Below are 23,428 nucleotides of genomic sequence, written 5' to 3'. Positions count from 1 at the left end.
TGCCTATTCCCTGCATCCCCCGGGATGGGGCGGCAGGAGGCACCGACCTGCTCGGATTCAGCAGTACCTGGGACCCACCCCCGGGCTCGGGCGAGTCCTCCGCCGGATTTTGGATCTTTTTAGCAGGATAAAGTGTGTCTGGACAGCGACAGCACCCCTGTCCCCCATCCCAGCCCGGGCTCTGAGCCCCGCACGGCGCTCCATGAACACAGCACTGCCAGCTCCGGCTCCTCTCCCTCCCCTCAGCTCCGAGCATCAGCATCAGCTTTATTTTCCAAACACTCACGGCACAGCTACAGACACGCACGGGGGGGAACCTTGGAGCGAGGCAATTCCTCCATCTGCTCCGGGAGCTGGGCTTCTCCCCCAGCCCCGGCTGTTGGTCCCGCAGGGGCCGCAGCGCTGCTCCCGTTCTCCCCGCCGTGCTTTCCTCCCTGCCAGCAGCGAGAACGGGCTCCGCTCCGCCGGGATGTGCCCTCGGTGATGCTCGTGGAGATGCCAGGTCCGGTCTGTGCTGAGGAGCTGCCCCATCGCTGTGCCAAGAGGGAGCCCGAGCAGTGCCCGCGTCCCCCGCGCTACAGGACCGGGGCCATGCCCACCCCCTCTGCCTGGGGGGCTCGCATCAGCTTCTCGGGCCGAATGCAGACGGCGAGGCGCTGATGGAGAGATAAAACACAGCGCGTCTCCTCCCTGCGCTCCCCCGAGCCCTCCCCAGGGCATTAAATCCCGGTGGGGTTTAATTGCCGCTCAACAAAGATGCTGAGGATGTGTCGCAGACATCTTTTATGAAAAATCCTTTCTTTAGGATTTTTCCTCCTGAGAAGCTGAGAGGCCTCAGGAACAAAATTTGATTATCTGCTGCTGTGGAATGCAACCGGTGGATCTTTGATTAGCCCATGTTGGTTGTTTCTAATTAATGGCCAATCACAGCCCAGCTGGCTCCGACAGAGAGTCCGAGATGAAGCCTTCGTTATCATTTCCTTCTTATTCTATTCTTAGCTAGCTTTCTGATGAAATCCTTTCTTCTATTCTTTTAGTATAGTTTTAATATAATATATATCATAAAATAATAAATCAAGCCTTCTGAAACATGGAGTCAGATCCTCGTCTCTTCCCTCATCCTCAGACCCCTGTGAACACGGTCACAAGGATGCATCAACCAGCCTGGCTTCCCAAGGGGGGGTCCCTGCCCACCCCAGCCCACCCAGGAGCCCTGGGATTGTCAGTCCTGACCTGCTTGAGGGACCCTGGTGTCCAGACGAGCTTGTACACCATGTACAGGGGGATGCAGATGAAGGAGGATGCCCCGATGAGGAATCCCACGGAGATGCTCCACTCGGGGTACTGGTACTCAAAGAGGGTCAGGGGAGGCTGCTCCAGGAGGGAGCTGATGACAATGAACTGTAACGAGCAGAGCCACAGGGGCCTCCAGTCCTGTGAGCAGTTTGGGCTCCTCACACCAAGACAGACATGGAGAGGCTGGAGCGTGGCCAGAGAAGGGAACAGAGCTGGGGAAGGGGCTGGGAAAGGGGCTCAGCCTGGGGAAAAGGAGGCTCAGGGAGGATTTTCTGTCTCCCCACAACTCCCTGATAGGAGGGTGCAGCCAGATGGGAGTTGGGCTCTGCTTCCAGGGAACAAGGGACAGAACCAGAGGAAATGGCCTCGGGTTGTGCCAGGTTATGTTGGACATCTGGGAAAATTTCCTCACCAAAAGGGCTGTCCAGCCCAGGGCAGTGGTGGAGTCCCCATCCCTGGAGGGCTTTAATATCCCCCTGGATGTGGGCCTTGGGGACATGGCTTAGCGGTGGCCTTGGCAGTGCTGGGTAATGCTTGAACTCTTTGATCTTAGAGGGCTTTTCCAACCCAAACAATTCCCTGATCTCCCCAGCTCACCCCACAGGTTATCAGGGTGCAGGGATGGAACCAGATGATCTTTAAGGTCCCTTCCAACCCAAACCATTCTGCAATTCCATGATTCTATGAGCACCCTCCACGTCCTGCTGCTCCCCCTGTCATCCCAAATCCCAGGCAGCATGGGCATCACAGGGGCACCTCCCAGGCTGCCACCCTGGCTGGGTGAGGGCTGGGAGGCTCTGTTTGACAATCCCTGTGAGCTGCTGGCCTGCCAGGGCTGCTCAGCCCCGTGCTGAAACAAAACCCTCTGCTGCGTGTGCTTTGATGATAATACTCCTCTCTTAATAACCAGGGCAAAGTGCTTAGAGCCATAATTAATCCTCACAAGGCCTCTTCTCCTGCAGATCCAGTGAGATTAGGCCCCTGTGCCCACGGCAGCCTTTGAAGTGCCGTGGGAGCTGGCGTTTCAAAGGGATGGATCCAGCCCAGCACAGGGGACAGGGACCCGTGGCCAGCCCTGCCAGGGATGCTGAGTGCTGGGAGGATGAGGCAAAGCTGAGCTGGCACCCGTGTGAGCACCCAGCTTTGCCCTGGAGCTGTGGAAAAGACTGGAAAATGAACTTCCAGCTCCCTTTCTCGGTGAGGTCCTGGGGATGTGGGCACTGTGGCTGGAGCAGCAGCATGGGGAGGGCTGGTGTGAGGTCCCACAGCCCTGTCTGCTCTCCTGGTCACCTCGTGTGGGTGAGAGGGGAGTGATCCATGGCACAGGGAGCTGGGCAGCAGAGGGGAGTGGCTGCAGGGTGTCCAGAGGGACAGCAATGACCTTGTGCATAATTTGGCCATGCACACTCACCGCCAGCAGGGCTGGGCTGATGGCGACCCAGCACAGCTTCCAGAAGAGCCCTGGGGTGAAGCCCAGCATGGCTTTGACATCGTGGGAGAACCTCTGGATCCCTGCCAGAGGAGAGAGCCCTCAGAGCCCTGGGATCCTGCTGGGGATGTGGGGTCAGGGATATCCCCACGGACACAACGGCCTCTGCCCCCATCCCAGCCCTCTGCTCCCATCCCAGCCCTCTGCCCCCATCCCAGCCCTCTGCTCCCATCCCAGCCTGGCCAGGAGCCCCACACAGGATCCAGTGCCTGGGATTTACTCACCTGTGCAGGGTCACTCACCTGTGTAGGTGCCCCCAGAGTGTTTTCCACGACAGAGGCAGTTTCTTACCATAAAACCAGGAGACAGCGATGGTTTCCAGCAGCACCACTGCCAGGATGGAGCAGCCAGCACCAAACTCCTCCAGCAGCTTCACCACATAGGCTCCCCCCTGGAGCAGCAGGGGGAGGCTGCAGACCCCACGGGGTGCAGGAGGGGATGTGGGGGGCCAGGGCAGGGTGGTGCCAGTGGAACTCACGTAGGTGAGGGTGCTGAGGGAGCCTAGGAAGCAGACTGTGATGAGGCCGAGGACAAAGAGCTCCCGTCGCCCTGCCAGGACCTGGGGGTACTCGTCCATCACGGCCGTGATCACGGCCTCCAAGCCTCCAAACTGCAAAGAAATGCTGGTGAGGGGTGGAGAAATGGGGTGTGGGGACAGCCCTGCTCTCCAAGAAAATCTGCATGGCAGAGTGGGGATGCCCCATCCCATCCCATCCCAGCCCATCCCATCCCATCCCATCCCATCCCATCCCAGCCCATCCCATCCCATCCCATCCCAGCCCATCCCTCCCCTTGTCACCCCACTTTCAGCCATGGGACATGGCCACCCCCGGTCCCTGCTGGGGACACAGCTGGGCTGTCCCCTCCTACCGTGCTGTCCAGCCCCAGGGTGATCATCATCAGGAAGAAAATGATGGCGAAGAAGGTGGATCCCACCATGTTGGCAATTGCTTCAGGGTAGGTGATGAAGAGAAGGCTGGGCCCTGGGAGGGGACACTGGCTCGGTTGGCTGTTCCCTGGCACAGCCCTGGGGGTGGGAAGAGGCTGCTGGAGGGAGGAGAACCTTTATCTCTGGCGACATCCTCCACCTCCACGTCCCTCATCTCAGCCATGTAGCCCAGCACGGTGAAGATGACGAAGCCTGAGAGGAAGCTGGTGAGGCAGTTCACAGCACTGGTGACCAGGGCATCCCTGGAGGGCAGAAAAGAGGCAGAGACCCCACTCCAGGTCAGCCCTCACCCTGCTCCAGCTGCCCTGGCCTTGCCCCACTCCAGTTCCCTCTCCTGGCCCATTACATCAAAACCATCAGTGAAATGGGGAAAGATGCCCAGTCTGCAGCCAGGGGGACCAGGGATGTGGCAGTAGGCACCAGGAGCTGTTGGGATGTGGCAGAGGGCACCAGGAGCTGTTGGGATGTGGCAGAGGGCACCAGGATCTGTTGGGATGTGGCAGTGGGCACCAGGATCTGTTGGGATGTGACAGAGGGCACCAGGAGCTGTTGGGATGTGACAGAGGGCACCAGGAGTTGTTGGGATGTGACAGAGGGCACCAGGAGCTGTTGGGATGTGGCAGAGGGGACCAGGAGCTGTTGGGATGTGGCAGAGGGCACCAGGATCTGTTGGGATGTGGCAGTGGGCACCAGGATCTGTTGGGATGTGACAGAGGGCACCAGGAGCTGTTGGGATGTGACAGAGGGCACCAGGAGTTGTTGGGATGTGACAGAGGGCACCAGGAGCTGTTGGGATGTGGCAGTGGGCACCAGGATCTGTTGGGATGTGGCAGAGGGGATCAGGAGTTGTTGGGATGTGACAGAGGGCACCAGGATCTGTTGGGATGTGGCAGAGGGCACCAGGATCTGTTGGGATGTGCCTCCACTGCAGCTTGCCCACTGGGATGGACCCTCACCTGTAGCAGTTGTTGTGGAAATGGTTGTAACTGGCCAGAGCAAGGAGGACTCCAAATCCAGGGCCCAAGGAGAAGAAAATCTGCGCAGCAGCATCCACCCAGACCTGGAGGGAGAAACAACAGGAGGATGGGCAGGGCAGGAGGTCCTTGGGGCTGGGATGGGGCTGGGAGGTGCCCCACAGTAGCAATGGCATGGACACCCCCTGGCACAGGGCCGGGGCTGTGCTGAGAGTGTCCAGAGAAAAGGGTCCAGAGCTCCTCTCCTGCCTGCCCTGTGCCCCCAGGAGATGTCCTGGGGGCTGAGGAGCTGCTGTGGCATGGAATGAGCTAATTTCCACCCTGGACACTCAGCAGTGTCACCCTTGGAGCAGGGATGGATGGAGGGGAGCCCCGAGCCTGCCGTGCCCGCTCCTGCCTGGCACATTCAGTGCTGGCAGCCCTCATTACCTTTAATGAGAATTCTCAAGTGCTGCCTGGTAATTACCCACAGGAAGCCCATTGTCAGCCCAGGGGGGAGCACAGCACAAACAAAACCGGCCAGAATGAGATGGGTGATTCAATTATGGATTTCCATTTCCAAGAGCCTGTCCAGGGCACCGTTTCTGTGGGAACAAGGGCCCCATTGCCCTGTGGTGGGGCCAGGCCCGTGGGCAGGGTTGGGTGGGTGCCCTGGGGAGGGGTTTTGGGTGCTGCCCTGACCAGATGGGTGGGTGGGTGTGTGACTGTGTTCACAGGGGTCTGAGGATGAGGGAAGAGACAAGGATCTGACTCCATGTTTCAGAAGGCTTGATTTATTATTTTATGATATATATTATATTAAAACTGTACTAAAAGAATAGAAGAAAGGATTTCATCAGAAGGCCAGCTAAGAATAGAGTAAGAAGGGAATTATAACAAAGGTTTGTGGCTCAGACTCTCTGTCCAAGCCAGCTCACTGTGATTGGCCATTAATTAGAAACAACCAACATGGGCCAATCAAAGATCTACTTGTTACATTGCACAGCAGCAGATAATCAATATTTACATTTTGTTCCTGAGTTCTCTCAGCTTCTCAGGAGGAAAAATCTTAAAGAAAGGAATTTTCATAAAAGATGTGTCTGTGACAGGTGTGCTCTGGAGGGCTCTGGGTGCTGCCATGCCCTGGGCAGGGGGTCCCACCCTCACTCACCGAGGTGCTCAGCAGCTTGCCCCAGTCTGGGCGCAGGTAGAAGACAACTCCTCTCCAGGCTCCAGGCAGGGTGGCCCCTCGGATGAGCAGGATGAGCAGGACCACGTAGGGCAGCGTGGCTGTCACCCACACCACCTGGGGGGGGAGGCACTGTCACCCTGTGTCACCACCCAGCACCCAAACCCTGCGCTGGGCCCGCCCAGGGTGGCCTCGGGGACAGGGGTGAGGAGGAGGAGGTGACATTCCCTCTCGGGGGTGGCAAGATCCTACCAGGTGAGGGGTTCCTCCTGCCCTGGCAGGGCAGTGCTGGAGCTCCCCTCACCTTCCCAGAGGTTTTCACCCCTTTCCACAGGCTGAAGTAGACGATGGTGAAGATGAGGAAGAGGCAGAGGAGCAGCTGCCAGCGGATGCCCCCGATGTCATACAGACCCCCAGATTTCTGGATCTCCAGCACCTTCCTCCTGCAGGATGGGATCCCCAGGGCTGGGAGCAGCCTCAGCCCCAGGCAGGCAGTCCCTGAGCTCCTCAGGAGCATTCCCACCCCAGAGCCCCCTGAGGGATGTGCCCAGCTCACACCACCCACATCCTTGCACTCACGTGTAAAACTCCTCGGCGGGGGACCTGGAGAAGTTGGTCCAGGTCACGTTGCTCTTCCCAAAGTAGTTGGTGCAGTCAGGGGTGTTCCAGGGGTTGTCACAGCTTGCCCAGGGCAGTGTGGCCGAGAAGGATGAGTAGAAGTAGTAGAGAGCCCAGGCAATGATGGTGTTGTAGTAGAAGGAGACGTAGAGGCCGATGATGCAGATGGCAAAGCCGATGCCTGGGAAAAGCAGGATCGGGATCAGCTTTGGGACACGACTTTGGGGACCTGCTGGGGGTCAGGGTGTCACCCCAGCTGGGGCCTCTCACCTTTAAAGATGGGGCAGATGCGCTTCCAGATGGGGATGGCACCTGTCCTGTGGAACTGCCCCAGGGCCAGCTCCATGTAGAAGAGAGGCACCCCCCCAAAAACAGCCATCAGCGTGTAGGGGATGAGGAAGGCTCCTGCAGTGGGGGGGAGCAGAGCAGGGTGAACACCAGGGGACCATGGCATTGTCACCTCCCTCCCTCCCGGCACTGCCCCAGCAGGTCTGGATGCGTTTGTGGGAAGCTTTGGAGATTGTCTGGTCAGAGGAGCTCAGAGATGTGAGACCCTGCTTGGTGCTCCAGCAGCCCTGCTGGGGTCCCAGCCCTTGCTGGGGAGGCACCATTTGGCCAGGCTGGAACAAAGAACCACATAAACCATTGGGACACAGGGGAGGGGACACCCAGCACCCCTCAGGTCTGGAAGAGTTTTGGAGGAAAATCTGACTGAATATGCACAGCCACCCCAAGACACATAATTAGCGCTGTAATCTGCATTATTCATTACATCCTCATTTTTACTGGGGCTACACTTGTACCCCATGGAGCTTTTGGGAGTGGAACTGCTCTCTGAGTTCTGCTGGGATTAGTTAATTTAACCCCCACAGCTCCTCCCTCTGACAGATGTGAGTGTGGTGCACCCCAACATTCCCAGTACCCCCAAAACCCTCAGCACCTCCAGCATCTCCAAAACCCCCAGTATCTCCAATATCCCTGAAACCTCCAGTATCCCAAATATCCCCAACACCCTCCTGCAGCACCCCTGGCTGCCTGGCAGGGCTGGCCCAACAGGACCAAGTGTTTCCAGTGTTTTCCTTCCAGGCAGAGCCTGAATTGTGGGTGAGTCCAGCGCTGCCCATCCCCGTGCTCCCCCTCCGTGGGGCTGTGCTCCCCCAGAGCTGCTCCCTGAACTCCTCACCCTCCCATGTGTGTGGGGCAGGTGGAAACCTCCCACCCGAACCACAGGCACGCAGAGGGGCTCAGCTCTGCTCCCAGTCCCAGAGGAGCATCTCACAAATAACTCTGTTTCAACGTGGGCACCTGGGATCCACAGTTTTGCCTTGAGTATGGAACTAATTACCTCTTTCTAATTTTCCCAAGCAGTGGAGGATGCTCCCTGAAAGCCAACTTTGGCAATTAAATCCGCTGCGCTTTCCCAAACAGCACAAAATTCTCATCCCTCCTTTTTCATTTCCATGTGAGGGGGGTTTCTATCCTGCTCCATTCCCAGCAATTTATTTAGTTGTCATTTACTGAAGGTTTTTTTTCCCTTTGTGGTGTTTTTTCTGTGTCTTTGCTTCCCATTGATCCCTCAAAGCTGGGGCTGCTCGTGATGTCCAGCACTGCCAGCCAGGATCCACAGCAGGAGGGTGGGATGCTCATGAGGATGATTTTAAACCAGGGGCAGCTTCCCAGAGTCTCAAAATCATGAATTGTGTGAACCTCCCAGCCCAAATTTACAGATTTTTATCCTTTTTTGCAATTTGGACCGTGCTAATTTTCCCTTTGTGATCCTAGAGCTGCTAACGCACCTCTAACCCCACTGGGGAAGGAGACCAGGAACGGAGGGAAAGACCAGGAAATGAGGAAAGGACCCCAGGGAAGGAGGATGGAGGGAGTGGAGGAGGATTTTGAATGAAGAAAGACACAAACAGAAAAGAGACAGATGTCGGGAGAAGTTGGGTCGGTCTTTAAACCGCCCTGTCTGAAGTGGAGCAGCTGGAAACAAAGAAGGAGAAGAAACAGTGAATTCTTCAGGGTGGGAAAGATAGAAAACGAGGAAAAAGGCATCATTTCTCCAAAAGAAGACTTAAATAAGCCCAGTGGTGTCCTTACCCCCTCCGTTCTGGTAGCAGATGTAAGGGAACCGCCAGACGTTGCCCAGATCGACGGCGAATCCGACGACGGAGAGGAGGAAATCCATCTTTTTGCTCCACTTGTCCCTGGGGTGGCTCTGGAGGTTTGGGGCTGCAGGGCTGGCGGGGGGACCCAGGCAGGGCTGCTCTGCCATCCTGCCACCCCGGCAAATCCTGCAGGATTCAGGCTGGGTAACTTGGGGAGGATTTCTGTGCGGCTGATGACAGATCCGAGGAGGGGAGGGTCAGGCTGAGCGCGCTTCCCCACCTCCCGCTGGAAACCCACGGCACGGAGAGCAGGGAAACAGAGCCGTGCTCTGATCAAAGGCAGCTGGGGAGGGCGGCCCCCGAGCCTGGGGACCAGCCTGACCCTGCAGGGACCGGCATCACCTCATGGGGACCCTGCAGGGACTGGCATCACCTCATGGGGACCAGCCTGACCCTGCAGGGACAGCATCACCTCATGGGGACCAGCCTGACCCTGCAGGGACCAGCATCACCTCATGGGGACCCTGCAGGGACTGGCATCACCTCATGGGGACCAGCCTGACCCTGCAGGGACAGCATCACCTCATGGGGACCAGCCTGACCCTGCAGGGACCGGCATCACCTCATGGGGACCCTGCAGGGACCAGCATCACCTCATGGGGACCCTGCAGGGACTGGCATCATCCCACAGGGACAAGCCTGACCCTGCAGGAACCAGCATCACCTCATGGGGACCAGCCTGACCCTGCAGGGACCGGCATCACCCCATGGGGACCCTGCAGGGACCAGCATCACCTCATGGGGACCCTGCAGGGACTGGCATCATCCCACAGGGACAAGCCTGACCCTGCAGGAACCAGCATCACCTCATGGGGACCAGCCTGACCCTGCAGGAACCAGCATCACCTCATGGGGACCAGCCTGACCCTGCAGGGACCAGCATCACCTCACCTTGTGTGAATAAGCATCACCCCGTGGGTCCCACCCAGGGGAGGGGATTCCAGCTCAGTTTTTGGGGCTGAGGTGGTAAAATGGGACTGTGTTTCCTCCTGACAGATCCTTATTTCTCTCTCCGTGGTGCGTTTTGCTAAGGAGGTGACACTGATGCTTGCAGGGGAAATTCGGGAATCATGGGGTGGTTTGGGAATGGAAGGGACCTTTAAAGGTCATCTCATCCATCTGGGCTCGACAGGTCTCTCTGGGGTGTGAATTGCTGGGGAAAAAGCCACACGAAAGTGGAACAACTTCCACAGCTGAGCTGTGACCGGGAGGGGATGGCAGCGTCCCCAAAGCCCCCGCTCTGCCCTGTGACAGTTCCACAGCAAAATTCACTGCGGTGAAACGCGTGCGTGCAGGGCTTGCACAGACCTGGGGTCACCGGGCTCTCCCGGGGCTCTGGGGGCCTTTCACAGCCTTTCCCATCTTTAATTAAAAGAAGCTCCAGGAGAGCCGGAGCCGGAGCCGCGGCTCCAGGGCCATGGCGAGCGGGTTGCTGTGACGACGGTGACATCGTGACGCAGCTGCCGGGCACGGGAAGCCTCTGGACACTGTTAATCCCTCAGGCACACACACGGGGACCCGTCAGAAACCTCCAGTTAAAAGCACATTTATGTGGTTTTTTGTTTTGTTTTGTTTGTGTCCGGCCCTGGCTGCTTTGGCTGTCATAGGATGGAATCACAGAATCGTGGAAGTGTTTTGTTACAGACATGTTTTATGAAAAATATTTTCTTTAAGATTTTTTTCTCTTAAAGCTGAGAAGCTTCAAGAACAAAATGTAAACAATAATTATTTGCTGCTGTAGAATGCAACAAGTAGATCTGTGATTGGTCTCATGTGGTTGTTTCTAATTAATGGCCAATCACAGTCAGCTGGCTTAGACTTTCTGAAAGGAACTTTTGTTATTATTCTTTTTCTATTCTTTGCTAGCCTTGTGATGAAATCCTTTCTTCTATTCTTTTAGTACAGTTTTAATACATCATTTTAATATAATATATATCATAAAATAATAAATTAGCCTTCTAAAACATAGAGTCAGATCCTCATCTCTTCCCTCATCCTGAGACCCCTGTAAACACCACCACAATTAGCAACCCCAAGTGACGAAAAATTCCCACATTGTTTAGGTTGGAAAGACCTAAAAGTGGGTCCAGTCCTGTCAGTCCCTCCACGGGGTGGACTGCACTCCCTCTGCACTGTGGAACCAGAAATTATTGTTGCTTTAAGGTGAAATAATCGCTCTTTGAACACCTCTCCTGTGAAACACAGCAGTTTTCTGCTGGTGGGGTAATGTGGATTTTCCCCCAGTGAAGGGGTTGGGTGGAGGGGGGGCTCAGGGTGGTCCCTGGGCTGGGGGGGGAGCGAGCTGAGATTGGGGGGGTCCCAGCACAGCCCTTCCTTCAGCCCCTGCTCCTAAACCCGGCGTGGCTCCCCCCGAGCCCAGCCCCAGCACACAGGTGAGGGGGAGTTAATCTGCTGTGGTTTACGCGGGATTTGTGCCCCTCCTGGCACTTCCCAGAGCCGTGCATCCCAATCCTTCAGAGCTGGAGTGGAGATGGAAGCCGAGGCTGTGGGGGCTGCCAGTGGGGCTGCCCTTGTGCCGGGATTTGGGAGGAAGGGGAGAGAATTCCCTGCTGGGGAGTGGGGTTTAACCCCCCTGACCAAAGACCATCTCCAGGTGTAAATAACAGAACTGAGGCAGCTGGAGCCCTAACAACTGTGAAAAATAATAGATCACAGAGAATAGATAATAGAGAGCAGCTCTTTCTCTGCTGCTGGCCCTTCTTTTCTCCAGGTGGTTTGCATGGAACGGCTCGGTGGGACAAGTGGGAGACCTCCCTGTGCCCACGTCCTGCCCCTGCTCAGGAGGGCTCAGCAGATGGGCTCAGGCACTGCCAGGGGTCTCAGGGGTCTGTGGGAAGCAGGGACAGCCCCCAGCATCCCTTGAACACTGAACAGTGACCCCTTTCCCAGTGTGGAGCAGCGGCTCTCCAAGCTCTGGCATCCATTTAAAACTAAGCTCCTTTCTCTCCTGAAGAGTCTCGTTTCCCTCACACCGAGCTATTAAATCACGCTCGGGGGGGCAGAGCTGGGCCTGCAGGAATGTCCGTGGCCGGGCCGTGCCGGGTTGGCAGCGCAGGGATGCTCCCGCTGCTCTCCGGGAGCTCAGGCACGGACCGAGCACGGTGGATGCCCCGCTCCAGCCCAGGGCTGAGCCGAGCCGTCGGTTCGGTACCTCCATGGCTGACAGAGCCCCCGGGCCGGCTGGGGAATGAGCCGTGAACGCTGCCGGTGCTGCCGTCCCGCCTGCGGGGCAGGGCAGCGCTGTCAGATCCATCAGCCGGGAGCTTTGACATCTCCGCTGCTTTGAGAAGCTGCAAGGCGGAAAGAGCTGCTGGACATGGGAGGAGGGCAGGGGGAGAGGGATCTCGGCGAGGTCATGGAATGGTTTGGGTTGGAAGGGACCTTAAAGGTCAGGCAGGGCCACCCCTGCCATGGGCAGGGACACCTTGCACTGTCCCAGCTGCTCCAAGCCCTGTCCAGCCTGGCCTGGGACACTTCCAGGGATGGAGCAGCCACAGCTTCTCTGGGCACCCTGTGCCAAGGGCCCACTACTCACAGGGAGGAATTCCTTCCCAAAATTCTGTTTCTACACCTGAGACACTGTGGTCAGACAGTCTGTGCACTGTCTCACCCTGTAACTTCTGCTTTTTCCCGGTTATTTTCCTTATTCAAAGCACAAATCACTTCAGATTGAAAATGCAGAGTTTAAATCCAACTCCAATCAGATTTAAATTTGAATATCCCTTGCTTTAGAAGTTGTTTCTAAACACCAGGATGACTTGATTAGCAGAGTGCTTTTATCCCACCTGCTCAGCCATGCAGGGGAGTGAATTGTGGTCTTAAAACAACTATCCTGCTTAAGCCTCAGAGGCAGCAGTGGGAAGTTTAATTTAATTAGCATGATACTCGGAGATGTAACTTAATCACATTAAGTATAGATCAACGTGCTCTCATTTAAGCTCTCCAAGCTCCAGAAAACAGGGGCCAATCATCTCCCACCTGGCCTTAATCTGGGGAGAGGCAGAATTTTCCGAAGAAAAGGAACCAGCAAGGCTTGAGGGGAGCTTGTCCCGTGCTTTTTTCAGATTTTCTCCCAAAGATTCTGGGACCCATCTGGTCCAGCAATCGCATTCCCCCGAGTTGCACTTGTGCTAAATGGGTATTTAACAAGCAGACAAACAGTGAAAAGCAAACAGAGGACACGGAAATATGGCTACAGCCCAGGCTTCCACCTGGCCCTGGAAGGCACTGAAGGAGTGGAATTTGGATTAATCCCGAGGCCAGAGCTCCCTCCTGTTCTCCTGCCAGCCTGGGCAGTGGAGGGAACTGTTGGGGAAGATGAAACAGGAAAGCCTCATAAATATGATTGCCTGGCAAAAGTTTTTGAGACTATGGAAATAAGAGAGATTGAAATGAAAGCAAGCTTTGAGATACCCCAGTTTCTGAACTACTGGAAAACAATGGTGTGGCTGGCTAAAGGTAATCCCCTTTTGATGAAACAACACCCTTTGCTTGCAGACAGGCCCAAGGGTCAGAGCAGACCCTGCCAGCTTGGCAGAAGGGGTCCAAAGAGGAGTTTTTAGGGTTTAAAATGTAACACAGTATGGTAATGTAACAGTTCTTAAAGTCTGTATGTATAAATGCTATAGGATTTGTATATTGTACTCGATTGGTTAGTGAGAATGAGAATATTCAACACAGAAGAAGATTTATTGTATTGTAAGGGGAACCTCACTCTCTCACACTTTTGCTCTCTTACCCTTTTATGCTCTTACTCTTTTACTCTCTTACCCTCTCATCCTCTCTCCCCCTCTCTTCTCTCAGTCCTGCTCTGAGCTGAGGCTGGCAGCTCCCAGCTGGGCCCTGCACCCTTTGCAATGAACAGCAAGTTCCACAACCTTCCTTCAGGGATCTCTGTCCGTCTCTGTCCGTCCCGATGCTCCAACAGGGAACCATCGGGATGATGCTGGTCCCTGCTGTCACCAGAGCCACCGAGGAGGAGCAAAGCTCGGGGACAGAGGATGCAGCCCAGCTCTGGGATCAGGCTGGGGGCTGCCGGGGGTGTCCCTGCCGGGATGGAGCCCCGGTGCAGCGGGGCCGTGCCGGTGGCCGCTGCCCTGGCACCGCCGCCGTTTGTAGTTATTGGAAACCGGACTGCGGAGGAGCCAGGATGCTGTTTCTATGGAAATGTCCTGGAACAGTAAACCAGGGAAGAGGAAAACAGAAGAGGTGGTGATGGAGCTGCAGGCAGGGCACGCTCTCCGAGGGGCTCTGGCGGTGTCATTTTCACAGGAGGCGTTGGGGGTCTCTGGTCCTTGTCACCTTCCCGCCGCGCTGGAGGCCGCCGGAGCGGGGCTGGATGGCTCACGCCTGAAAGGACGTGGCTGTTCCGCCCCTGTGAGGAACCCCAGAGCCCTGACCCCCCGTCCGAGGCCACACACTGCCCCAGCCATCCCCATGAGCGGCGACACCCCCAGGGCTCTCCCGTGCGGGGTCACCCAGCCCTGCTACCACCGTCCCCGGGCACCTCGGGGCTGGGATAACGGGGAGATAACCGGGGGTGCGGGGACCTGGCTGGGGGGGGGCGCTGGAGGCGACACCGGGAGCCGCGGGACGGCTGTGACCGCACCGTGGGACCGGTCCCGGCTGCGACCCCGGCGAGAGCACCTGCCCAGAGCCGGTCGCCCCTCGGGCCGCCGCTGCCGGGGGTGTCGGGGGTACGGGGCGAGCCGGGGCTGCGGATGCGGGGAGTACCCGGGATACCGGTGCCATGAGTACCGGGAGTACCGGGGTACCGGAGCCGCGGGTGCCGGCGTACCGGGGTGCCGGTGCCAGGATTACCGGGGTGCCGGGAGTCCCGGGGTACCGTACCGGACCCATCAGTACCAGAGTACCGGGGTGCCGGTGCCATGAGTACTGGGGTGCCGGGAGTACCGGGGTACCGGAGCCACGGGTGCCGGCAGTACCGGGGTACCGGAGCTGCGAGTCCCGGGGTGCCGGGAGTATGGGGGTACCGGACCCATCAGTACCGGGGTACCGGAGCTGCGGGTGCCGGGAGTACTGGGGTACCGGACCCATCGGTACCGGAGCTGCGAGTCCCGGGGTGCCGGGAGTACCGGGGTACCGGACCCATCGGTACCGGAGCTGCGAGTCCCAGGGTGCCGGGAGTACGGGGGTACCGGACCCATCGGTACCGGGGTCCCGGGGTGCCGGTGCCGGTCGCGGATTGGCGGCGGCGCGGCCCCTCCCCGGCGGGGCGGGGGGCGGTGCGGGCCCGGCCCGGTGCCCGGCAGTCTGCGGGCGCTGCGGAGCGAGCGCGGCCATGGCGGCGGCCCCGGCGGGTACGGCGGGCGGGGACCGCGACCGGGCACCGGCGGTAGCGGGGCAGGGCAGGGCAGCACTAACGGGTCTCTTCTCCTCATTTCTCCCCGCAGAGGCGGAGACCCGGCAGCGGCTGCTGCGCACCGTGAAGAAGGAGGTGGGTGCGGGACCCCCGGGAGCAGCCCCGGCCCGGTGCCCGCGGGGAGCGGCGGCTCTGCCCGGGGGGAGCCCCGGTTCCGCCCGCCCGTGGCATCCGCTGCTCCGGCTGCTGCTGCCGTGGGGTTCAGACCCCCCAAAAACCAACCCGGAGCGGGGCCCAGAGCCCGGCCGGGCGCGGTTGCGGGTCCCGGGGGGGCGGAGGAGCATCCCTGCAGCGCCAGTGCCTTGGAAAATCCTTGGGAAATCGCTTTTGGCTGGGGGCAGAGCGCGCCACAACTTGGGATTTTCCGCAGGGAAAAGGGGCGAGTCCCGGCGCTGCATCCTTCCCTGGGGAGCGGGGATGGGACGAGCCCTTCCCGCAGCTCCTGGGCAGGGCGGGGGGCAGCGGCTGCTGGGGAAAAGGGGGGGCCCAAATGTGTGTGCCCGGTGCGGGGGGATGGCGTTCCGCATCTCGCCGTGCTCCCCCTCCTCGGGCATCTTTAACTCTTATCAGTTTGTGCGCTGTTCTATGCCTGGAGCTGCCCGTGTTTATCCCGCGTGTCACAGCCGAGCCCACGGTCCATCGAGTCCCGGAGCCGAGTCCTGCCCGGTGCCGGGGCACCGGGGGCTGTTGTCATGTCCTGCCCACGCTGTGTCCCCGCAGGTCACCTCCCGGGATGCCGGAGGGAGGAGGGAGGGAGGAGGGTTTGTGTTTTGTTTCTGGCGTTACGAGCATCCTGCTATCCGGTTTACAGGGAGTGGGAGACGCTGCTTGGAGCCGTGGGTGGTGGGTCTGGGGAGGGTGACAGCGCTGCCCACCCCGACCACTTCCCACCTTTAATCCTATGCTGAGGAATACCACTGGTTGCCTCAGCAACGGCTATTAAGCCAGGAAAAGGGTATGACATTTATTTAGCGTTGTGGATAGAGCTGCCATCTCATTATTGCTGTCTGTGGCAGCTCCCGAGCGCAGAGACAGCTGCTGCAGGGTGGGAGCCTGGGCTGCTCCTGGCTTCCCCCAGAGCCCCTCCTGTGCTGGCCCTCAGTGCCCGGCTTTGCTGGCTCCCAGGGCTGGGGAAAGGGGAGCTGGTACCTGAGGGAGCAGAGCTGGCCTTGGTTCCTGCCCTTCTGCTGGTTTTGGGGGAGATAGTGTGGGTTTGGTGAATGTGGGGAAAGCTTGAGGGAGGGAAGGGTGCCTGGGGAAAGCCCTCCTGCCCTGTGCAGAGCCACCACGGTGCTGTGAGCTGGGTTTGTCACTCTCTGGGCTCTGTGCAGCAGCCCCTTGGTGCTGACACAGAGCAGAGGCTTTTTGCTGGTGATCCCGTTGCTCAGGATGTTGGTGTGGGTTCCCTGCAGGCACCAGGTGGTTGCCATTGCCTTGGGATTTGCCGGCCACTCCCGCTGGAAGTGCTGGGCTTGGGCAGGGGCTGTGTCCAGCAATGGGGGCTGTGGGTGCCCAGCCACACAGGCGAGGGGGCTCCATGGAGTGGAATTCCCACTGTGCTCGGGTGGGAATGAAAAACCTGGGGAAACATGATCCTGTGGGTTATGGGGTTAATTATTCAGCACCATCCTGAAACCAGGAGCAGGTGGGGCATTCTGGTGCCCCTCTGCTCATGCTTTTGGTTTTCCTTCTTCTTCTTCTAGGCTGACCTCAGGTTAAGTCAGGAACTTGTGCAGACTCCAAGGAGCAGTAGAAAGGGCCAGGTGCAGAAATTTGGGGTTTTTTTCCCCCCCACTCCCAGAATTTTAACCTTTCTAGAGCTGTATCATTCTCATTTCACCAGGCCACACCTGGTTTTGCTCCCTGAGTGCAGGTGAGCCCAGCTGAGAGCAGGGACAGTGCTTGGGGAGCTGTGCCACATCTGTCACCCCAGGGCCATAACTGAGAAGACAAACACTGGGAAGAAGGTCTGATCTGAGCAGGGACACAAACAATAAACTGGAATTAGCCAGGGCACTGAGCAGCCCTCACTATTTGGCTGTTGCCATGGTTAAGGACTGGGTTCTGGAGCAGTCCTGTGCTGCAGTGGATGTGCAGGTTGAGATGAGCTGTGTTATCTGTCACCATCTTCTTCCTCCCCCCGAGCCCATATGGCCATAATAAATCAAACCAAGCCTGGGAGCTGCAGGATTGACTGTTTGTCAGCAGGCTGCAAGGGAAGCAGTGGAGTCTGACTCTGTGAGGCATCCTCTGTGCTGCTATGCAGGATGAGCATCATGACCAACACTCTCTGATTTTTTTAGGGCTTTTATCAGGTGGAATGAGGTTTTTTTACCAACCCAGAAATGCCCAGGTTTGGAGGGGTGAGGGTTTTCAAGTAGAAATATTCTTCTTGTAACTTGTTCTCCTCCTTCTTTTGCGAGTTTTGTTCTGCCTGGGGAGTCCTGAGCTCTGTTTTCAGCCCCTCCAGGCAGCTGCATGGCACAGAGCAAGGGAAGCAGCTGTTACCTGTGCAATCCACCTGCACACGTGTCCCTGGAATGTGAGCTGAGAGAAAAGCTGGGTGGTGTGTGAAAGCAAACAGTCATCTTGGTCCTTCTTCTGCAAAAAAACCCAACCAAACTTAGTTTATGTTTAACTTGCCACTCAGGAAGCAGCTCTGAGTCTTTGCTCATCAGGAACTGTTGAACCTGCATTGAATATTTTGCTACCTGTTCTTAGAGTTGTTTCAAATATTGGGGTTGACCACAGCCTGCTTGTCTTCTGCCAGATATATTGTTTATTTTTCAGTAGCTGGAATGGTTGTCACTGTGTAGCTGTTGACTAATTCCTTCATCATGTGTCATGGGAACAGCAGTCAGTCTCTTCCTCCCACCCTTTCAGAGGAGCCCCTGCTTTGCAGCCATGTTGCCTGGTTTGTGGCTAAATAACACAAATGACTGGTAAGAGCAGTGTTTTTGCAGCTTGGGTTTGTTTTTTTTTCTGTGTGCCTGCTATTCCAAAATATCAGATTGCAGGCATCGGTGCCAGCTATTTCATTCTGGATGGGTAGAAAATTGTAAATTAATTTAATGTTACTAAGGTTTGAAAAATTAATGTTGAGAGCTTTAAGTGCTCTCGAGGCCAGTTTATTAAAAAAAAAAAAAAAAGGGAAAAGGCCTTTGTGTAGCTGTCAAAAGTGTTCAGGCAAGATAAGGATGAGGATGATGAGTTTCAGGTTGGTAATGAAAGCTGCTGTTGGCAGAGGGGACCCTCTGATGTCTCTCAAGCACCCAGGGCAGCCTTTTTCAGATATTTCTGTACCAGGAGAGAACAGAGGGCCCTTAATGCAGCATTTCTCGATTGCCTGCATCGATCTGCTCTGAAGAGCAGCCCTGATCACTGGGGACCATTTCCTCTCCTCTCAGAGATAAAAGCAGGGCTGTGCACAAGAGCTCTCGTGCTCCAGGAACCCCTGCCTTGAGCCTCCATCCCCAGAGCAGCTTTTGTGCTGCTTTCCCCCTTCCTCACACCTTCCCTGGGCCAGGGGACCCTCTGTCCTCTGCTGCCAAAATTCCCTGCCCTCCTCCCTCCCTGCATCCTGGCTGTTGCCATGGAAATACCTGGGTTTGCACAGATTCAGGGCAGTTTGGGAGCTGGAAGTCGCCCTTGGTTTCAGCATCATCCTTTGCCACGTTCCAGTGAATCCAAAGAACTCCTCAGGGTGCCATCAGCAGCTTGGAAAAACAAGGAATTTGGGATGTGGTGAGAGCAGAGCCCAGCCTCGAGGCTGGGTGTGCTGGAAACACAGAAATGACTAAAGTTTGCCTCAAATGCTTCCTTAAATGTCTGCATTGAGCATTTACAGCAAGCAGTGCCCACAGATGGCGTGGAAATGTGCCTTTGACAAGCACAACAGGAATAGCACCAGCTAGAACGTGAGCTCAGGCAGCTTAAATTAGTGATGCAAGCAGGGGTTTTTTTGGCCAAAAGTTGATGCTCTGTGAGGAAAATCTGCTGCAAAACACTCTCAGCAAACACACGTGGCTGGGATCACCCCTGTGTCCCCCCCAGGGTGCAATGTTGCATTATGGATCCTTCCATTAATGTATTTTAAATTCATTTTCCAGCAAACTGCACGAATATTCCGAGTTCTTCTCCTCCCTTATCCCCCCCCAGGAGCCTCACCCCAGTGCCCAGCTGTGAGCACAGGTGGTTCCTGGGGAAGGGCTGGCCTGGAATTCCCTCCTGTGTGTCACGTGGAGGATCCCTCAGCTGCAGGAGGTGCCATCTTTTATTCAGCAAGTGGTCATAAATAATGAAATAAGACTTTTTAGAAAAGCCAGAGGTCTCAGTGGGCTGCAGGGTGATCGATGTTCCTGAGGCAGCAAGAACAGGGAGCTGCCAAATGGCTCTCAAGGCAAGTGCCTGGTGCCACCAGAGCTGTCCCTGTGCTGTCCCCTCGTGCCAGGGGCCACCAAAATAAATCTGGGTGTAAATGGTGTCTGTGCCCTGCAGCTGGGGGGGGTTAACTGATCCCTGCACAATTAATTGGGGTTTTGGGTGTGAATTCTGCCTGTGCCCTGCAGCTGGGGGGGTTTAACTGATCTCTGCACAATTAATTGGGGTTTGGGTGTGAATTCTGCCTGTGCCCTGCAGCTGGGGGGGTTTAACTGATCCCTGCACAATTAATTGGGGTTTTTTTTGTAGTGGTCAGCCAGTGAACTCTTGGAGAAGTGGCAGAGCGTGGCTGCAGCTGGGGTGGTGCTGAACAGTGCCTGGCACCTGCTTTTGGGATCATGAGGGTGTTTGTTGCTGGCAAGATCAGGAAGGTGGTAAGGCACAAAAACCTGCAGCACCAAGTTTGAAATGTGAATTTCATCAACAAGGCTGCTGAAAAGGGGCATTGTAGCAACAAGATAGGCAACAGGCTGACATTTCATTTTCAAATGAGCAGATAAATCTGGTTGGTGAGAGGTTTCAGTCTAAGAAGTTCTGCTGTAGCTGGAAAAGTGGCTTTAGCTCCTGTGGTATTTTCTGGGACGAAGGGAGGGAAATGGTGAATCTGACTCCATGTTCTTAGAAGGCTATTTTATTATTTTATGATCCCTATTATATTAAAGAATGCTATATTAAACTATATTAAAGCATAGAGAAAGGATGCAGACAGAAGGCTAAAGGGTAATAATGAAAAACTTGTGACTCCTTCCAGAGTCCTGACACAACCTGGCCCTGATTGGTCATTAAGTAAAAACAATTCACATGAAACCAATGAAACAATCACCTGTTGGATAAACAATCTCCAAACCACATTCCAAAGCAGCAAAACACAGGAGAAGTGAATCAGATAATTGTTGTTTTCATTTCTCTCTGAGGCTTCTCAGCTTCCCAGGAGAAGAATCCTGGGCAAAGAGGATTTTTCAGAAAATGTGATGGTGACAGACTCCAGCATAGGCAATGTGGTGAAATAGCCCAGGATTTCCATCCAGCATTCCCTGCACATTGCTGTGGGCACCAGAAGGACTTGGGGTTTGGAGAAATGTGTCCTGAGCTGGGATTCTGCACTTGCTTTGCCTGGGACGCCTTTGGTACATCCAGCAGAACCAGGCCCACATTCCTGCTGGGAAATATCCCCCTGCAGTGCAGGGGAGGCTGGCTGTCCTTGCAGATACAGCCCTGCCTGGGGATGTCCTGTGTTGCATCTCAGTGATCTCCAGCCTTTTGTAGCACCTGAGAAGTGCTGCAGAGCTCCATGGGCAGCTGCTGCCTGGGGAGATTTCTGGGGAAAGAGACCTTGGTTGGGAGCAGCAGTTACAGGAGAGCTCAGACCACAGCAGGGAATGCCCACATTGCACCAAAACTGACAAGGAAAATGTTGTTTGTTTTTTTTTTTTAAGTGCAAGGATTAACTTCAAACACATAATCAAAGCAGTGATGAGAACGCTGATGAGAACGAGAAAGCTCCAGCTTGGAAAAGAATTTGAAAAGCAAATGTACGAAAGCAAATCAAGTTTAAAGCCTCTTTCCATCGGTGGATTGGGTGGTTTTGGGTTTTTTTAAATGATTTTGTTGTTTGTTTGATGGCTTTTGAGGGCTTGCTGGTTCTCCTGGGCCAGGTGGATTGAACAGGAGCAGCGAACCTGGAAGTGCTGGGTGAATGGTTGGGCTCAGTGATCATGGAGGTCTCTTCCAACCTAAACAACTCCATGATTCTGTGATGAGTTCCATGATTCTGAGGGGGTCCAGGCAGTGCAGCTTCCTGGCTCTGGTCCTGTAGCATCTCATCCACCTGATCTGACACCCTGTGTAGAGATGGATGTTCAGAGGGAGCAGGAGACATCTCCATCATCTCCATCATCTCCATCATCTCCATCATCTCCATCATCTCCATCATCTCCATCATCTCCATCATCTCCATCATCTCCATCATCTCCATCATCTCCATCATCTCCATCATCTCCATCATCTCCATCATCTCCATCATCTCCATCATCTCCATCATCTCCATTTTTAGCTGTAAATCCTTTGGGGATGGGATGGGATGGGAGGCTCTCCCACTGCTTTGGCTCCAGTGTGGAGCTGCTGTGCCACATTTTTTGCTCATCCAGGCATTTTTTGGTGCTGGTTATGGCAGCCAGGCCCATTCCTGGATCTGGTGGCCGGGAGCATCCCCACAGTTGCCCTCAGCCTGTGGCAACGTGAGCGAGCTTGACCCTGGAACAGGACTGGGAAAAGGATCTCCCTGGGGGCTCTGTTTGCATCTGGCTTGCTGTAAACAATTTCACAGAGTTATGAGCATGGCCAAATACACAGGAGGTGCTGTGCATCCACAGAAATGCCTTCATAGCCAGTGCAAGGCTGTGCAAGAGGCAGGAAAATACACTGCAAATGATCCAGGGTACAGGTTCTGCAGGGAAAAATCTGACCAGGTACAACAGTTGAGAGTCAATATTGCCTTGGGCTAATCAAACCTGCAGTTTTTGGTGTGCTCCTGGTCCCTGCACCTCGGTGGTGGCTGTGGCTGTGATAATATTTGGCTTGTTCCAGCAGTGTAAATGACAGCAGGGCTGGGTGACAGCAAAGCTGGGCTTTGGATGATGAATGTCCCTGGGAGTTTTGTAGCAGAGAGGTCTAAACCTTCATCCTTCATCCCTCGCTGGGGTTGTTGGACAGGTGAGGGTTTGATTTCCCTTTCCAGGGGGATTTGTCCTGTGCTCCCAGCTGGAGCCAGGGGGGCTGTTTGTGCTGTTGTGGAATACTTGATGATATTCCTCTCGAGTTTACCTACAGCTAAATTATTAGTTGCTGTTCTAATTTCCTTTCTAATAAAAGAAGAGCAAACATCTCATTTCTCTAGGCTGGCATGAGATCCAGAGTGGGCAGCTTCATCTGCTGGGATTGTTCTGGCTGCAGTCTGAGAATTAGCATTAAAATGCAGCACATTCAGAGGCTGTTCAAGGCTGCTCTGTGCAGGGAGCCAAGGGGTGTCAAAATCCCCTGGCAGATCCCAGCTGCCTGTGGGAGAGTCCTTTGGGGTCTGCAGGCAGCAGCACAGGAGATCTGTCAGGAGTTTTGGGCTTCTCTGGCTCTGAGCTGTCCTACAGGTGCCAGCTGTGTCTGTTTGGGCAAATTTAAGATGGTTTTGTTGGAAAACTTTCTTGGTAGGTAGAGAAAGTTGGGATCTCTCGGCTCCATTGCCTGGAAGTGTTGATTCTGTTCCCTGGAAGTGCCCAAGGCCAGCTTGGATGCAGCCTGAATTAGTGGAAACTGTCCCTGCCCATGGGATGAGATGGGATGAGCTTTTCCTTTCCCACCCAGCCCATTCCAGGATTCCAAGATCTCCCTTGTTCTGTGTTACAAGGCCGTGCCTGTCTGTCTGTGCTGGTGTTTGTGTTTGTCACACACCAGGTGAGTGCCCTTGCTGCCCTTTCCACTTCCAGTCCTTTAGACTTGGTTTATTTTTAGTGTTCCAACCTCAGTCAATGCAGTGCAAATTTTGGTTTTTTTTACCTTTAATGAGTAATTTTCCACTAAACTGTGTCTCTTGGAAGGTGTTTTGTTTGTGCCTCGAGCATGCAGGTGGTTTGTGCTGTGTTGGCACTGAAATGCCCACTCAGAGCTTTGTCCTGCTGTCCTGGATGGTCCCCAGGCCCTGGACAGACAGATGGTCACTGCCCCGCAGGCATTGTGTCAATGTACTGAAATTTCAACCAAATATTTGAATATACTCCTTATATTCCAGTATTTCCTGACTGGATCAGAAGCTGGTAAAGACATAACTCTGCAAATTGATTTTCAGGTGTATTTTGTGTGGGGGGTTTAAAATGCTGACACCACCAGTGCTGCCACGAGTGTACATTTAATATCTGTGTGTGAGAGAGAAG

The 23,428-nt window shown here is 55.4% G+C and overlaps 2 protein-coding genes across 4 annotated transcripts in view; one reads left to right on the top strand and one right to left on the bottom strand.

Moving 5' to 3' along the window:
* Positions 1-313: 313 nt before the first annotated feature.
* LOC136564484 (sodium-dependent serotonin transporter-like) lies at positions 314-8,769 on the bottom strand. Its single transcript, XM_066562471.1, has 13 exons — positions 8,595-8,769; positions 6,765-6,899; positions 6,456-6,675; positions 6,181-6,319; positions 5,859-5,993; positions 4,691-4,794; positions 3,849-3,976; positions 3,656-3,768; positions 3,264-3,395; positions 3,077-3,176; positions 2,708-2,808; positions 1,234-1,401; positions 314-656 (listed from the first exon to the last, which is right to left on the bottom strand). Exons 1-13 carry the CDS (start codon positions 8,767-8,769, stop codon positions 576-578), a joined length of 1,731 nt encoding a protein of 576 aa, XP_066418568.1. The 3' UTR covers positions 314-575.
* A 6,186-nt stretch (positions 8,770-14,955) lies between these two features.
* SGSM1 (small G protein signaling modulator 1) overlaps positions 14,956-23,428 on the top strand; it is a 38,189-nt gene continuing 29,716 nt past the window's right edge. For all 3 annotated transcript variants that reach the window (XM_066561926.1, XM_066561927.1, XM_066561925.1), the window contains exons 1-2: positions 14,956-15,003; positions 15,097-15,140. In XM_066561926.1, coding sequence (XP_066418023.1) covers positions 14,985-15,003; positions 15,097-15,140 — 63 coding nt within the window. In that variant the 5' untranslated portion in view covers positions 14,956-14,984. The remainder of the gene's footprint in view (positions 15,004-15,096; positions 15,141-23,428) is intronic.

This window comes from Molothrus aeneus, chromosome 18 (assembly GCF_037042795.1).
Source record: "Molothrus aeneus isolate 106 chromosome 18, BPBGC_Maene_1.0, whole genome shotgun sequence".
NCBI classification, from domain to species: Eukaryota; Metazoa; Chordata; class Aves; order Passeriformes; family Icteridae; genus Molothrus; species Molothrus aeneus.
The sequence above is the reverse complement of the archived record's forward strand: the minus strand, read 5'-3'. Positions and strand labels throughout refer to the sequence as shown.

Coding starts and splice junctions, on each gene's coding strand:
- LOC136564484 (XM_066562471.1), bottom strand. CDS start 8,769: ATGGCAGAGCAGCCCTGCCTGGGTCCCCCCGCCAGCCCTGCAGCCCCA. Junction 6,900..8,594: donor CTGCTACCAGAACGGAGGGG/GTAAGGACACCA, acceptor CCCCCACTGCAG/GAGCCTTCCTCATCCCCTAC. Junction 6,676..6,764: donor CATCTGCCCCATCTTTAAAG/GTGAGAGGCCCC, acceptor TGCTTTTCCCAG/GCATCGGCTTTGCCATCTGC.